This window comes from Halichoeres trimaculatus, unplaced genomic scaffold, assembly GCF_033239565.1.
Source record: "Halichoeres trimaculatus isolate MK-OKI-2021-1 unplaced genomic scaffold, fHalTri1.1 fHalTri1_scaffold_8, whole genome shotgun sequence".
Classification (NCBI taxonomy): Eukaryota; Metazoa; Chordata; class Actinopteri; order Labriformes; family Labridae; genus Halichoeres; species Halichoeres trimaculatus.
This window is the reverse complement of record NW_027437186.1, coordinates 14,497,804-14,512,906: the sequence shown is the minus strand read 5'-3', so window position 1 is coordinate 14,512,906 and position 15,103 is coordinate 14,497,804. Positions and strand designations below refer to the sequence as shown.

Here is a 15,103-nt window from a genome sequence, read left to right as displayed (position 1 = left end):
GCTGTGCTGTTTCATAACATCAGCAGTAGTCGTCAGTATTTTGGGCGCAGTTTTGAAAATGATTGGCACCCGGGTTACAGCTCATGACCTCCAACATGGCTGCCAGCGCTGGTGTTACATCACTCAGAAGTCTCCATTGTGGCATCGGGGTGAAGAGAGCAGAGACGAGGAAGTTTATGAGACAGATGCTCAGTTTCCTGCTGTAGGGGGTTTGAAACTCTGAAGGAGACTGGACATAGTGTGTGACCTCTGACCCCCAGTCAGAGATGCAGCAGACTCAGAGTTAGTCTGGAGGTGGAGCACTGTCTCTGTCAGCCATCACATGTGCTCATCATGTGACAGTCTGATGAGAACTGAAGCCCAAAGTTTGACTCTGGTTTCAGTGTTTGGTGAAGCACATCCTCCCTGAGGACACTTTAACATTGAGCTGATTCATTTTGTGTGAGTGTGAACATAATCCTTTGATTTATCTCCTCCCTGGTCAGTGCCTCTCGTCCCATGATGACCTCATGATTTCTTACCCACTTACATAATATGTCAAATATAATGACTTTGATATGCCCTTTATTCACACTGTTTCAATCATTACTATTCATCAAATACCAAATCATAGGTCAGAATGTGGTTTACAGATGATTGGCTCTCACTGAGGTTTGATTCAGCATCTTATGACTTTTTCCATTCTGAACAGAAATCTCTGCCTTTTTATTTATTTATTTCTTTAAGATATTTATTTATTTTTTTAAGACTCATAAACGAGTGAAACACTCCCTCAAGAAAATTCATCTCCTTTAACGAACACAAACTGTAAAGTAGGGCATTAATGCATACATGGTAGATTGTGCATGACTGACTTCCTGTCTTTGCTTCTCCTGTAGTGGTGGATCTCCTCTACTGGCGAGATGTGAAGACCACAGGCGTGGTGTTTGGCGCTGCCCTGCTGCTCCTCCTCTCCCTGACGGTTTGCAGCATCGTAAGCGTCTGCTCCTACATCGGCCTGGCTCTGCTCTCAGTGACCATCTGTTTCAGGATATACAAAGGCATCCTGCAGGCCATCCAGAAGTCAGATGAGGGACATCCATTCAAGTAAGCATCGGAGAGCGCGAGGATATAAATTCTCCATGGGTCTTTGACAAATGGTTCTTAACCATGTATCACCTACATAACAGCACAAAGTTGTCCTTAAAAGAAAAGCCTGTATTAACATAACCAGTCTCTGATTTACCAAACATCCTTGTAGGAGAAGAATATTTTATGAGGTCAGCTGGCTAAATGCTAATGTTGGCTAACTCCTCACTGCAAAATGAGGACAAAGCCTGAGGAGGGTTTCAAACACAACATTAAAATGTGCTCGTTGTGAAATCACTAGGTCTCTCAAGGCTCCATTTGACTTAAGACACACTCAGGAGCCTGTTTCAGTTTCTTTGATTACCTCGACTATCAGATTGAAGCAACACACCAACAAGAAGGTGTACACTGTACATTTTACATGTGAAGCATTAACTTGGTAAAACCACAGGAATTTTCAAAATAAACAAAAGTAGCAAAGCAACCAACTCAAACATCAGTACAGGTTAAAAAATGAAACATTTAATGTATCCCTCTGTCTGTCTGCTTTCATTTGGAAATAAAGTCAATCACAAAAACCAATGACCCGATTAATCCTCATTATCAGACAGAGCTGCAGGCAGTCTGGCCGATCTGCTCATGTTTTCATGTATGTTACGACCAGATGACACATTGTTTAAAAAAACCTTTTTTACTATCATTTTAAGCTGTGAAAGTACAGACATTAAAAAAAAAAAATTTGCCTTTGAAAGACTTCTGTCAAATATGGAGCAGATGTTTCCCTCTCACACTCCCAGCCTGCTGGTTTCACCTCCTTGTTGTTGTTCGTTCATCCTCCTTCCTGGCTGTAGGTCAAAACCTTCTTACTGTGTTTTTTTCACCTGCAGGTTTCCAAAAGTGACCGCGCTGCACATTAGAGGTCAATTAACTCAGATTAACATAAGCTTGGAGAAAGGGAGCTCAGGGAGTCACATTACAAGCTGATTTCCACAGATTTTATAGTTTCTAAACCTCAGTGAGCCGAAACAGAAAAAAAAAAGCTGCACAAAAGTTTCTATTTTCCTCGAGTTTGGAGCTTATAAATCAAGAATGAACATCTGAAAGATTTCAGAATGAGGAGCCCAATTTGAGGGTGTGTGCAGATTTAGCATAGGGGGGTGTTGCTGAGTGAGGAAGTTGCTTTTTTGTATTATTTTTGCATGTGTCTCTGTTCAATGGCTGCAGAAATGTGCAACAGGCTCTCATCATCCTTCTCATCTCTGCTGTCCTTACAGGCAGTTCCTGGACCAGGAGGTGGCGCTCTCTGAGGACATGGTCCACAAGTACAGCGACATGGTTCTGGCCAAACTTAACAAGACTATCGGTGACTTGCGGCGCCTGTTCCTGGTTGAAGACCTGGTGGACTCCATCAAGGTGAGAGCAGCTCCTCTTCACACAAACAGGACTCGGATATTGTGAACAAAAAGATGGGGACAGGAATGAAAACAGCTGTTCATAGGTCGAGGCAGAAGGCAGGCTGTGAAAACCTTCATCACTCTGAAACAGCTTCAGAGCCAAAAAGCCGAATGAGTTCAAACAATTTAGTCAAGTTTAAAGTGATCCCAGTGATCTCCTGCTTCATGCAGGAGGAGTACGGATTTTTTGATTAAGAACTGATGAGGTTGATCTTCTGGGTCCTGAGGAGAGTTTCTGAAACATCTGAGATTTTCCAAAGATGTTGAAGAGATCCTCTGTCTTGTTTTGATACCAGCTGGATTTTTAGAATGGCTGTGCTTGACTGCACGCCACAAAAGCCTCATCTTAACACCAAGTAAGGTAAAACAAAAAAATCTGAAAGAACGACTCCTCAGTGAGCTTCAAGGGGAGGAACATCTACATCATCCATAAAGAATCAAAGTTGAGGTCCTACAGGTTCAGTCGCTGTTTGTGATCTCATTCAGATTTTTTAAACAATATTTAAAAGTAATTACTGCTACTATTGAAGTCACATGTCACGGCCAAAGCAGCTTTACTTTTGGTGGAGTTTGGCTGGTAAACAGTGCCTGCCTGATGCTGACTGATCCCACTGGTTCCCAGAGGTTGGGGCTGTTCATTTTAAGGTTTTTAAAGGATTTTCTAAGTGAATCAGCAGCACCTACTTGGTGTCTGTACGTTTGCAGTCATTGTTGGTACCCTTCAGTTCTCATACACTGAGAGCTCCTCAGTCAGACTCCTGTCATCACCTCCACAGCCTCCAGCCTGCAGTCCAGATCAGCCCTGCACTCAGTCCATCAGTGAGGCAGAGTCAGTGCAGAGAAAATCCCTAAGAGGGTAAAAATTCAGATTCTTTTAATCGGATCAGGAGCAAGTTTGAGCCCCAGGAATGTTTGAAAATCTCTGCAGATTACGAGCCTGTGTGTCTGGGGGGATTGTGCAAATATTCCTGTTATTCTTCGGCCTCTGATTAATTTCCCGTTCAGTGCCAGCGGTAAAAATTTACAGCCACACCAGCAGCTCATTAAAATGTCTCACATATTTAATCACACCCCTCCAGTCAGAGACCTCACTCTTTATCTATGTTGGGTCTTTTCCCCAGCAGCCATGTTTTCTCCGGCTGTTTCCATGTTCATCAGTAACGAGAGCAGAAACTGTCAGGTTAGATTACAACTCTGTAAACGTTCAAAATAAAACAGCTGCAGGGTCAGAGTCCAGCGATGTTCTGCATCCTCTCATCGTGTTTCAGCGCTCGGAAACAGACCAGCTGCAGAATTTAAACAAGAATAACTTGAACCAGTGTTGAACTGCGTTCAGGTGTTTGGTTACCAGGCAGGTGATTTCATGAGTCTACCCTTGATTTTGATCATGTTGAAAAATGAGAATTAAAATATGCAGTCATCAGTCTGTCTTCATTTATAAAACGTGAGGGTGAGTTCTTAAATGTTAACAACAAAATCTTTGAATACATTTAACTGGAACTCAACTTGAATTTCTTCCTCTGTCTACAGTTTGCTGTCTTTATGTGGATCCTGACCTATGTTGGTGCCCTCTTCAACGGGCTCACTCTTATTATTCTGGGTAAGGAAATGTAAAACTGTCTTTTCATAAAGCTCTATCGCTCTGCTGTTAAGTTCATGTAGATTTCATGTGGACGTAGGTTTTACTTTGGCTCCATCTGGTGGTGTAATATTAGTAGTTTGAAAACCACACATTTAGTCCAAACTGTTTCCAGTTTGATTAACAAGAAGGAAGAGTATAATTTGGGTAATTTGCCTTTTCTTCTTCTCTTCAGCTCTGATTGGGGCTTTCGTCTGCCCGATCGTCTATGAGAAACACCAGGTAAGCCTGCAACAAATGCACCTAATGTCAACATTCACTTAAACATTAATCAGAGCAGAAACCCAGTCATTGTTTTATTTCCTTCAATAATTTTTCTCTAACTCAGGATTTGTTTTTGAGTTGAACAACTTATATTGAATGTAAAAAGCCAGGTTTGTATGTAAAGATCATCTGAAAGCACATTCATTGACTGGCTCCTGATCCTGATCCTGACTCCTCTCCTCTGTCTGTGTTTTTACTTCAGACTCAGATCGATCACTACTTGGCTTTGGTCAACAACCAGGTGAAAGACGTTATTGGAAAGTAAGTCCACACACCTCTCTGAATCTCTTTTCATCTGTGTTATGAATCAAACCTTCAGAGGGGCCTAACATCATTTCATTTTTTCTTGTAATAAAACGTAGAAGCACATTTTCAATTTATTATAAAATGTGTTTTTCTGCTTACGTAACCCTCTTGAGTTTTCTATTCTGTTTTAGTTCTTTCCAACAGACCTGTGTCACATGAAATCAGAGATCTTTACAGTACTTTTTTTAAATAATCAGAAATTGTCACATTTAAAAATTGGACTTTATATGTCAAACTTTTTTTTACTGCAGAATAGCATCTCCAAATAAGCTAATTAATGGTAAAAATATGATTTTATGACCAGGCAGATAGTAGATGAAGTCAGTAACTGAAAGTTAAAATCTCTAACAAATAAATGCCAAAAAAACGGAGAAGTCTATTTCTCTTTACATATCTTAAGCAGTGAGTTCAAATCATAGACTGTTTAAAACATGGACATAGTCTCGCCGATGCCACCTGTCCGTTTCTGAAACGGAAAATGAAGCACATCGGTTATAGCGGCCATATTGGTAGTGGCAAGGGCTTCGTATACAGCCATAGGGCACCTGTTGGTCACGTGACCCTCAGCTGTGCCTCTTATTGGGGGGGCTTGCGATCTTAGTATCCTCTGAACGACCAAGTTATAAAAAAATTCACCCCCCGTACAGTGGGTGCCGGTAGTAAAATTAGCGACTCAGACGGGACATTTTTTGAACCAGGCTGTAAATAGGTTAATTTCTGCTTTGAAAATGGCTTTTTTGGCTTGGTGTGTTTGTGACTTCCGCTACTTCCGGAGTCAGCCTCAAGCAAACACTCCAGAAACAGCAGATTTTAGCACTTCCCCCATTGTCTTATGTACTCAGACTGAAGCTGCTTGGTTCAAATGTGAAACATTGAGATAAAGTGTGAGGTATAAAAAGATTAAGAAGGAAAGAGAAGATATAGAAAATTCAGATTACCATTAAAAATGTTAAACTATGTGTTTTGCCTTGCTCGAATGCTTGTTGGGCTTTTTTGTTTGTTTTTGAGCTCTGAACCTCTCTTTTCTCTGAGCCCTCTTTAATCTTTTCTTCCCCATTTCCTGCAGGATCCAGGCGAAGGTGCCTGGGATGAAACGCAAAACAGAGTGAAGGAACGACAAGTCGGAGTTTGGATTCAGGAAGTCCTGAGAGAAGATGGTTGGTCATTTAGAGGGGAGGAGGGGGAAGCAGGGCGTATGGGTGAGGGAGGATCTGAAGGAAGGCAGGAGGAGTGGAGGGGTCTGGCGTGGACGCAGCCCTTCGTACTTTATTTGTCAAAATAATAAAACATTTTTTCCAGTTCAGAATTCCTTTTTGTTTTTTGTGTTTTCTGGAAACGTGGAAGCAGGTCTGAGTTCAGCAGAGACGTCGAGCTCAGCTTCTTATGCTTTGTATTTTTAATCAGGTTTTGAAATGTTTGTTTCTGTTTGTCTCAAACTCACAGAAACACATTTTAATGCTGAACTTTAACCCTCCCTCTCCCCCACCCCAGTGCATTGTGAGAGGTTAGTTCACCTCCAGGTTATTTTTGATTCTTTTGACCCTGCCCTCAGTTGAGTCGAGCGGAGAGAGATTTTTTTCTTCGTCTGCTGTTTTTGAGAAAGATGTGAGCGAGCAGCACCTCATTTGTATTTTTCATATTTTGGTATGATGACTGAGTTCCAGGTATTTTGTGATTTTACTGTCGTGTCCCTCAAGCTTTCAGCTCGTTTCCTCAGTAACCTTCTGCGTGATTTTGCCTCGATGTGACGAATGACGAATTTGTGAACGACGTCTTTGACTCCTGATGAGGCAGAGGGGTGGGGTGGGGTGGGTGGGGGCTTGTACTACCATATAAGATCTACATTGCTTCTGAGTAACTCTAGCTAGAAACATCTAGAAAACCTTTGCCAGACAAAAGTCATTAATTTCATGAAAGTTATTTCCATGTCATCGCAGCTGTCTAGTAATGAAAAACTCTGGAAGGAACACGTTTACATTCATCCACATCAGATAAAATATTAAAAAAGAAAAAAAAAATGAAATGGGATTTAAAGAAAAAAATAAATAACCATGCTGTCTGTGAAGCCAATATCTTAATAAAGTTGCAACTTGATGTGACTTTGGGAAACCTTTGAGCATTTGTTTGTTATGCAAGTATAATTGTGAATGATAAACTTCATACTTCAATTGTGACGATAAAAAGCTTCCAGCTGGGAGCCGTGTTTGTGGAATGCATTGTGAGATGTGAACAATTATCAATAAAGCTTCTAGACGAAGAAAGTCTTGCCTCCTCATCTGTGCTTCCCCTACGCTGACTCAAGTTCACTTCTTCATATGGAAGCCCACTAAACAAAGAAGCCAGATTAATGAGAGTATTATTTCTCTTTCTTCCCACAGAGTCAAAGTTTAACTTTAAAGGTTTAGATCTATACTGTCGACTATTCACTGAAGACTTAAAATTGTGCATCTGTATCTGTTTCTCCTCTGAGCGTTGTATCAAATACTTCATTATGATTTTGCAAAGCTTGAGACATTTTTTAGGTTGACTGAAAAACTTATGAAAATATTTTTCTATTCAGACAATCCCTTCATTTAGTCACAGGTACCAGGACCACTACATGTAGCTCCCTCAGGATACCAATAAACAGCTTTCACTACAGCAGTTAGTTTGGGGAAATACGGTAATCTGTATGACTCAGAATAACCTCATGCTCACAGATAAAATAAAATACTGCCGGTTTATTTACAGCAGTTCACTTTGAGAAATCTGCTTTAATATAAACTGGGATAATTATAAAGGATGGAGTTTAGGGCCATTGATACAAATAAATGAGTGGGTGGCTGTTAATAATATTGTTGAAGTGTTCTTTTTAAAGCCTATTTTTTTAAAACTCCCAGAAAATGTCTAAAAGTGGCTTTAATATTCTAAGAGAAGATACATGAGAAGTCTATCAAAAACTATAGGTATTGATTTTTTTATAAATAAATAAATATATAAATTCATTTTTTTTAAATGGTGAAAACTTGAAGAAATTTCACCAGGCTTATCGTACAGTGTTGCATCAGTTAAATCCCTTCACACAATCATTTTCTCCTGATTGTAGCTCTACATTTCTCTCACACATTTTGTCTCTTGAGGAATGAAACTGTTCATCTATAAAGCCATTTGTGGACATCCAAGCCACTCACAGTCAGCTGTTTGTGAGTTACAGCCACTGTAAGAAAAACAGATCAGAGGATGGAGTGTAGTGATAAAAAACATTTTGTAAATGGCTAAAAAGAGATGCTCCTGCTAATAAGTGCTAAAATCAGACATCTTCTAAAACATAACCTGCCACGGTCAAGTTAAGTTAAAAGTTAAGTTAACTAAGAAAAGGAAGAGTGTATAAAGGTGTCACATAAAACTGAATATTCTAAAACAAATGTTTGCCATACATAATTTCCTTTCAGATCAAACTATCACATAACAATTAAATGAACAGCAATGTCATTAGTTATTATAGAAGTACATTGAGTAGTCATACTGGGGTTTTGGAAAGCGATTTTGTCCTTGCTTGCTGTGAGGACCAAAAGCTTTGGTTACCTCTAAATATTTAAGTAAAGAAAATAAAGAAGATATTTTTCACATAAATTTTTCCCCAAAAACTTGCGTTTTCGTTGCGTTGCGTTGGCAACTGCTGCAAGGTTAGATAGTTTATTCAGTTATTAGTTACTGTAATATTCATGAGCATGAGATAAACTTACAATTGAGGAAATATTTTAATTCGCAAGGTTCAGTTTTGGAAAAAATATTTAAAAAGAGTGCACCAATCCTTAACTGGTGCTTAACTTTAAACACAACATTTTTGAAGTCACAAACTTGCGTTTGAAACCTGTACTCTACGTTGCCAAGAGGATTTCTGGTGACTTTTAATTCATTAATATGTTTTATACACATTAACCACTTTAGGTACCACCACTGACGTGCTAAATTGGCACCACTGTGTCTTTTTTTAAGCAATCCTCTCATATCTTATTTGTTCATCTTATTTAGTTTTACTATGTGGCGGCAGGTGATGTCATCAGGACAGGTGACATCTTTTATAGGATGTGAACTCTATACACACCTTTTTAAGATGAGTCTCAAATGAAACAAAGAAGACAAGAAAACCCAACAGTGTGTTTCCATAACTCTCATTTAATCTGTTTTTACACTTTAACACTCACACACACACGTGCACACACACATACTTTGATCACAATCACCTTAGTATAAAAATCAACTGGTGAACATAACTGCACCATAAAATCTTATCAACAAAGATATTTTGGTTTAAAAATAAATTCATGCATCTGAGCATCATATAGATTTCCATGTACAGTATGATACAAACCATGAGTGAACAAAAGACCTGCACAAAACGACGACCCGCACCAAGAGGAATCAACGCAAACTCATCTCAATGCAGCATTTTCATCTTCAGTAATTGCATTTCTTGAATTGTGGATGCTCCTTGGCTTCTTCTCTTATGTCATTTTTCTTCTGTTATACGTTTTTATACGATACATGTTTATTATCCCGTATCAGCAGCCACGTTGGAGGAACACACCACACATGCACTCTGCACAAACACGCTGCACATCACACTGTTAGCTAATAATCAGAGTAACAATAAGTCAGAACAGGTGGTAAGACTATTTTTGGCATCGTTACGAAGGTTTCAGTTTTGGCTTTTTTTTTTTTTTCTGAATCACAGGAACTCAGTGTGTAACAGAAGTCACAACATCAAGATTAAAGTTGTTAAAAGCAGTTTGTCCAAAGATACTGTTCTGTTGGAACGGCAGACCGAAGAGGACATATGTGTCAGACTTACAGTTAACCTTTGAAGGAATTTGTTCATATTTTTTGGCTAAAACTGAAAAAGCTGAGTCCTTTGTAAACATTTTCACAGCTGTCTCGTGTGACTGTGTTTCTAAAGACTCTCTTTCAATTTAGATTTTATCAAACTAACAACATCAACAACATTTTTCAGCTGGCTCTGTTTCTAAACTTCTCATCCTCTTCCTTGGAATCTAAATTTGTCTACTCTCTGTTTTCTTTTTCTCCTGCCTCTGTGAGTGCTTCAGGGACCCTTTGACCACAGAAAACTCAGTGTGTAGATGGTGAATGAGTCAACAAATCAGGTGTACAACCTGAAACTTTTCTTCTGTAAATCTTGTTACACAAAGAGACTCTGACACTTTTTACAACAGTAAAAGTTAATATCGAACAGTTCAGACACAGAAAACTCCTCCACACGCTAGAGTAGGCATAAATAACATTAAAATATTTCTAAGAATAATTCTCCTCTTATTTTTCTCTTTTTCTACTTGTCCTGTGTTGTTTTACGATCATGATGCTTTGGATGTTTTTTATGTCACTTAACAAAAAGCAGCAGCCAAGAAAATGTTTTTCTTTTGTTCATTTTGGATGAATAAAAGTTTGAACATTCTCAGTGTAGCACCAGACAGAGTACAAAATAAAGTTCATTGATGGGTTAAATAAAAAAGAAAAGGTTTTGAAATATCACCTCCTTAAAAAAAAGAGAACAAACACAGGTATCTAGAAAGGCACTTAAGTGTGATGAAACCTAACGATACAGATTCAGTAAAGGCTTTCTGAAATGAGGAATGATTTTTAAATCAGGTGTCAAGTTTTCATTTCTCAGTTACAGACAAACTTCTGGACATTTGTGTTGACATTAAACTGCATATGGTGTTTTTAATAACACAACTTCTTGTTTTTAAAATGAACCAGAAACATAAAAGTCTGTCTCTCTCCTCTGTCCCAGCCATAAAATCAGTCTCATGTTTTTGTCTTCCTGTGATCCTTTCTGAGGTGCTGAAGCGTTTCAGCTTCTGCCTCGTCTTTCTGAGGACAGACTGTAAACATTTTGTTTCATCAGTGAAGTCGGCTTCATTTTGTACTTATTTCATCCCAAGCTTTTGAACTCCTTCAAAGTGGTGCTAAGACTTTTAGGTCATGGGTTCAATTCCCTCTGGATCCACTTGTGGTGCTGTTAAGGTGCTCTGGATGAAGTGTCACTGAAGGTGGTTTACAGGCATCTCCACACAAACACACTGCAACACACAAACATTGGACATGGAAACACTGTTAGACACGTGTGTTATTAGTCTTCATTGATTTTCAGGGCTTTGCACTGTAAACTTTAAAAAAAAACACAAAATTATAGAAAGGATACACCACAACAACAACAACAACAACACAATAATGAAATCATTGTAAAAGCTCCATCCTAGTCTAGAAAAATCTTCCTTAGATTTGCTGAAATGATGACGTCGTCACAAAGGATCTCCTGACTGATATATGGTACACTGGAGGTGTGGGCCTCAAACACCAAGGTCTGCCCATAGTCCTGCCTGGACAGACCTCAAGGGGGGAGGAGGCTGGCCAATCAGAGGGAAGAGGGTTAAGTCTCCAAGAGACAACAGCTAAAATGGACAAAGGCTGAAATAAAGGTTTTCTCAAACACCAGTGTGACAACAAACAGACCCTGTGGTAAGAAAAGGACACAGGGGGCTGGAGTGTTTTTTAGTTTGTAAATGTGTCTGGTAATAATAGGTCATGTGAATATTATTTAACTTATTTAACTGGTATTCATAAATTCAGATTCAAACTGAGCATCCTGTTTGCACACTGGTTATACACTGCATTATCTGTTTTTCATGTGTAATACCTGTCTTAAAGTACACGTTCTGTTTAATAAAGTTAATCTTACACAATATTTATCTTATGCACTTCACAAAGAGCAATATCTGAACATTTCTTTTCTTCTTATGCAATATCTGTCTAATAAAGTTCACTATGTGCAATATCTGTTTAATCTTAAGATACCAAGTGCCAAACTCTTTTTAATACAGTTAACTAAGTGAAATATCTGTTAAACATAGTCCATCTTGCCTTGTATTACTTCTTTATGTAAATATTTTTTTTTATCTGGTTTAGTACTTACCGCCTATTTTAGTTCTCACTGCTACTTTATTGCTTATTTTATTGTATATCTATGACTTATTTTTATTTCATGAACCTTTTACATCTCTATTTTCAAACTGTTGTACTATGTGAAGAGCAATGGTAATATAAAATTTCCCCCTGGGGTTGAAAAAGAATTTCTGGTTTCTGATAGAAAGACAAATGTTCTCTCAAATAGATAGATTCATCTATTCATTTATTAATATATTCATTCGTTTTTATTTATTTGCAAACTGGCCCCAACCTTCATTCCAACAGTAAACTGTGTCATGTAGCTCTTGAAATAGTTGCTTTTTTAAAATGATCTCAGTATTTGTATTAACCATTGTAGATGGACACTATGATACAATAACATCAGAGCTCAGTTCACCTGCAGTCGTCTCCTCCTGTGCTGATCACATATTTGTCTTCATGTGAGAAACGGATGTTTGTCACGTGAGCTGAGTGGCCGAGGTAGCGCTTGTGTTTGGCCTGAAGACAGAAAAAAAATCCATTATACGTTTGCGAAAAACAATGAATGAAGATTCTTTGTTATTGACAATCAAAGGATGATCTGACTCCTGCTACATAATTCACAGTCTGAGGATTACATCAGACATTTTCTGTTCTGTAGTTTAATCCTCCCAGCTATCATTGAGGTAACTAAGTACTGTTTCACCATCCAGACATGATTTATTCAAAACACACAGAGCTACTTATGTGCATCAGGTCTGAACGTTCATGTTGCTTAAATCATGGAGTCCCACAAAGCCCTGAATCTGCCCACATCACAGATTTGGGGGATTCAAAGAGTCCATGTTTCATAGATTCTCTTAGATAAAACCAAATGAAACTGAATTGTTGTCATTTTGGTTTTTCATTTTAAAAGCTTAAATACTACACATAAAAAACAAAACAAATACAAATGTCAGCTGTTTTAAGAGGGTAAAGTGATTCAAACTCACAAACTTCTCTGTGCAGGGGAAATCAAACAGTTTGATCAATCCAAAGTCGTCCCCGGTGACGATGTTCATGCCGGCGTGAGACACACACGCACAGTTGACTTCAGCTTTGTCGGCATTTCGGGGCCAAATTCCCAAAACTTCATCACCCAAGATGCTGCAGGACAAAAGGTTACATTTAGAAATGACTGTAAGTTATGTGACAGTGTTTGTGTCTACAGATGTGAAACAGCTGGAGGGAGATGAACAGAGACCTAGAGCTGATGGGAAGAAGATTAAACTATTTACAGACTTACCAATCCTTGTGTGAGTGTGTGTGAGTGTCTTACCTTGTCCAGGTTGCCCAGGTGATTCTGTCAATGATGATCTGGTCGTTAATTAACTTTCCTGAAGGAACCTCAAATATCTGCCTTTTATAGGTCCCAGATGACACCTGCACACACACACAACCCCACACACAGACATAAAATGTGTGTGTACTATTAAAAAGTCTAACACCTGCACACTACAGCTCTTTTGCCTGATGTAAGCAGGTATATACAAACAGCTGCGCTCAAAGGTGTTTAACACAACTAATATTTGGAAGTGGTTTCTCAGATTTCAATTAAAAATGTCACTTTTAAAAACTTTTGCAGTCTAAAAATTATTGTACTCCTTCATGTCAAGCATCTCCAGTACTTGGTGAAGCAAACTTGATAAAAAGCCAAATACAAGCTTCTGGCAGCTTCTCTCTGGAAACTGAGCCCACTCCTCATAGACAAAGGCTTCTAGTTAATATTGTTGGGTTTGCATGAACTGCCTTTTTTCAATCCCACCAGAGGTCCTCTACGTGTATCCAGTCAGGGGACTGTGAGGGCTACTCTGGACTATTTCAGGACTTTTTTTGAAACCAAGCCTTTGTTAATTTTTAGATGTACTTTAGATCATTGTTGTATAATACAAATGTCTAACAATGCGTCAAAGTCCAATGAAGTCTGAGCTTTAGCCTCCTCACAGATGACACAGCATCTCCATTAATGCAAATGTGGCATTAAGTGTTGAAATTCGAGAAACCACTAAAAAACATTAGTTGTGTTGAAGCTAAGCTATTGAAACTAATTCTTTTATATGTTTATTGTTAGTAATATTTTCTTTTGAGCAATGGGGGGTATGTATTGTGAATACATACCTGTATATAACGGTTGTCAGCAGAGAAGTCCAGCTGCAGGATGAAAGCTGGGATGTCACTGCAGTACGCCAGCCGGTTTAGACTCGGTCCTCCGCTGACATCGTAAACATCCACAGTGTTCTCTGCAGAACCGACCGCCAACAAACGTCGATCAGGACTGAACCTGCTCACACATAAACATGTAAAAAGATTTCAGTCAAGCTGCAAGACTCTGAAGCAGCCTTTCAACAATTAACTTTCTGATTTCACTTCAGTTTCCTTTTTCCCTCATCCTTTGGCTCACCATCTCTCTTCATTATTTTTATTATGCCGTGAGAAAAGACTGCCAACGCCTCAAGAGTCTGGTAAGTGTGTTCAGTGAAGTAGTTCCTTTTTTTTTCAAATCAAAGAAAAAAAATCTAACAAGTCTTCTTTGGTTTCAATGTTGTGAAAATACTTCTTCTCTTAAGACGCTGGTCTAACTGGTCTAACTTGTATATACTTAAATTATTTTTAAATCACAAAGCTTTATTTGTACTTTTTTTCCTCCTTTGTCATCCCCTTCCTGAAATCTCCCACCTGATGTCCTGGATGGCGACACTGCGGTCTCGTTTCTTTGCCCACATCTTCAGTGAGTTGGCAAGGAGGAGGAGGAACTCTCCATTTTTCATCCCCACTGCCAGCATCTCTCCGTCTGCGCTGTAGCTCACACATCGAGCTGCGTGTCCGACACACACCTTGTTCAACTGTTTCTACAGGAAAAAAACATGGACAAGATTTAATGAATCATCATATTCAAACAAAATATTACATTTGTGAGTGGGTTATTTATAAGTTCACCTTGTCTGTAAGGTCCCACAGTCTGATGGTGGAGTCATCGCTGGCAGTGATGCAGAGCTCTTTGACAGGGTGAGCAGCCAGGCCCCAGATTCCTCCTCGAGCGTGACTGTCCAGCAGCAGGTTGGACGCTGCATTTTTCTCCCCAACCTCGATGATCTCCCCGTCTTTCGTCCCTACCAGGATCTTACCCTGAGGAGAGAAGAGACTGGGGTTGATGAGGAGGCAAAAAATAAGGTGACAGCTTGGGGATGAAGAGCAAAAATGTGATGGGCTCACCTTTCCTCTGCAGACAGAGCGGACACACTCCACCTGCTGTCCTGTTTCCAGCTGGAACGCTCGACAGCGTTTCATCTCCTGATCCCAGAGCTTGACTGCACCGCCCTCTTTAGTCCTGAGACACAATCATTTACATCATTAACACATACAGCACTTCTATGCTGGTTGTATAGTT

At 39.2% G+C, this 15,103-nt stretch overlaps 2 protein-coding genes across 10 annotated transcripts in view; one reads left to right on the top strand and one right to left on the bottom strand.

The window, feature by feature from the left end:
• The window catches only part of rtn4b (reticulon 4b), a 31,863-nt gene extending 25,399 nt beyond the window's left edge, over positions 1-6,464 (top strand). For all 5 annotated transcript variants that reach the window (XM_074675084.1, XM_074675086.1, XM_074675085.1 and 2 more), the window contains 6 exons: positions 879-1,086; positions 2,343-2,481; positions 4,053-4,122; positions 4,337-4,383; positions 4,628-4,686; positions 5,798-6,464. In XM_074675084.1, the coding sequence (XP_074531185.1) occupies positions 879-1,086; positions 2,343-2,481; positions 4,053-4,122; positions 4,337-4,383; positions 4,628-4,686; positions 5,798-5,840 (566 nt within the window). In that variant the 3' untranslated portion in view covers positions 5,841-6,464. The remainder of the gene's footprint in view (positions 1-878; positions 1,087-2,342; positions 2,482-4,052; positions 4,123-4,336; positions 4,384-4,627; positions 4,687-5,797) is intronic.
• A 2,413-nt stretch (positions 6,465-8,877) lies between these two features.
• LOC141794818 (echinoderm microtubule-associated protein-like 6) overlaps positions 8,878-15,103 on the bottom strand; it is an 84,397-nt gene continuing 78,171 nt past the window's right edge. For all 5 annotated transcript variants that reach the window (XM_074675353.1, XM_074675352.1, XM_074675355.1 and 2 more), the window contains 8 exons: positions 14,929-15,043; positions 14,653-14,841; positions 14,392-14,564; positions 13,834-13,996; positions 12,995-13,098; positions 12,669-12,822; positions 12,095-12,195; positions 8,878-10,811 (listed from right to left, as the gene is read on the bottom strand). In XM_074675353.1, coding sequence (XP_074531454.1) covers positions 10,787-10,811; positions 12,095-12,195; positions 12,669-12,822; positions 12,995-13,098; positions 13,834-13,996; positions 14,392-14,564; positions 14,653-14,841; positions 14,929-15,043 — 1,024 coding nt within the window. In that variant the 3' untranslated portion in view covers positions 8,878-10,786. The remainder of the gene's footprint in view (positions 10,812-12,094; positions 12,196-12,668; positions 12,823-12,994; positions 13,099-13,833; positions 13,997-14,391; positions 14,565-14,652; positions 14,842-14,928; positions 15,044-15,103) is intronic.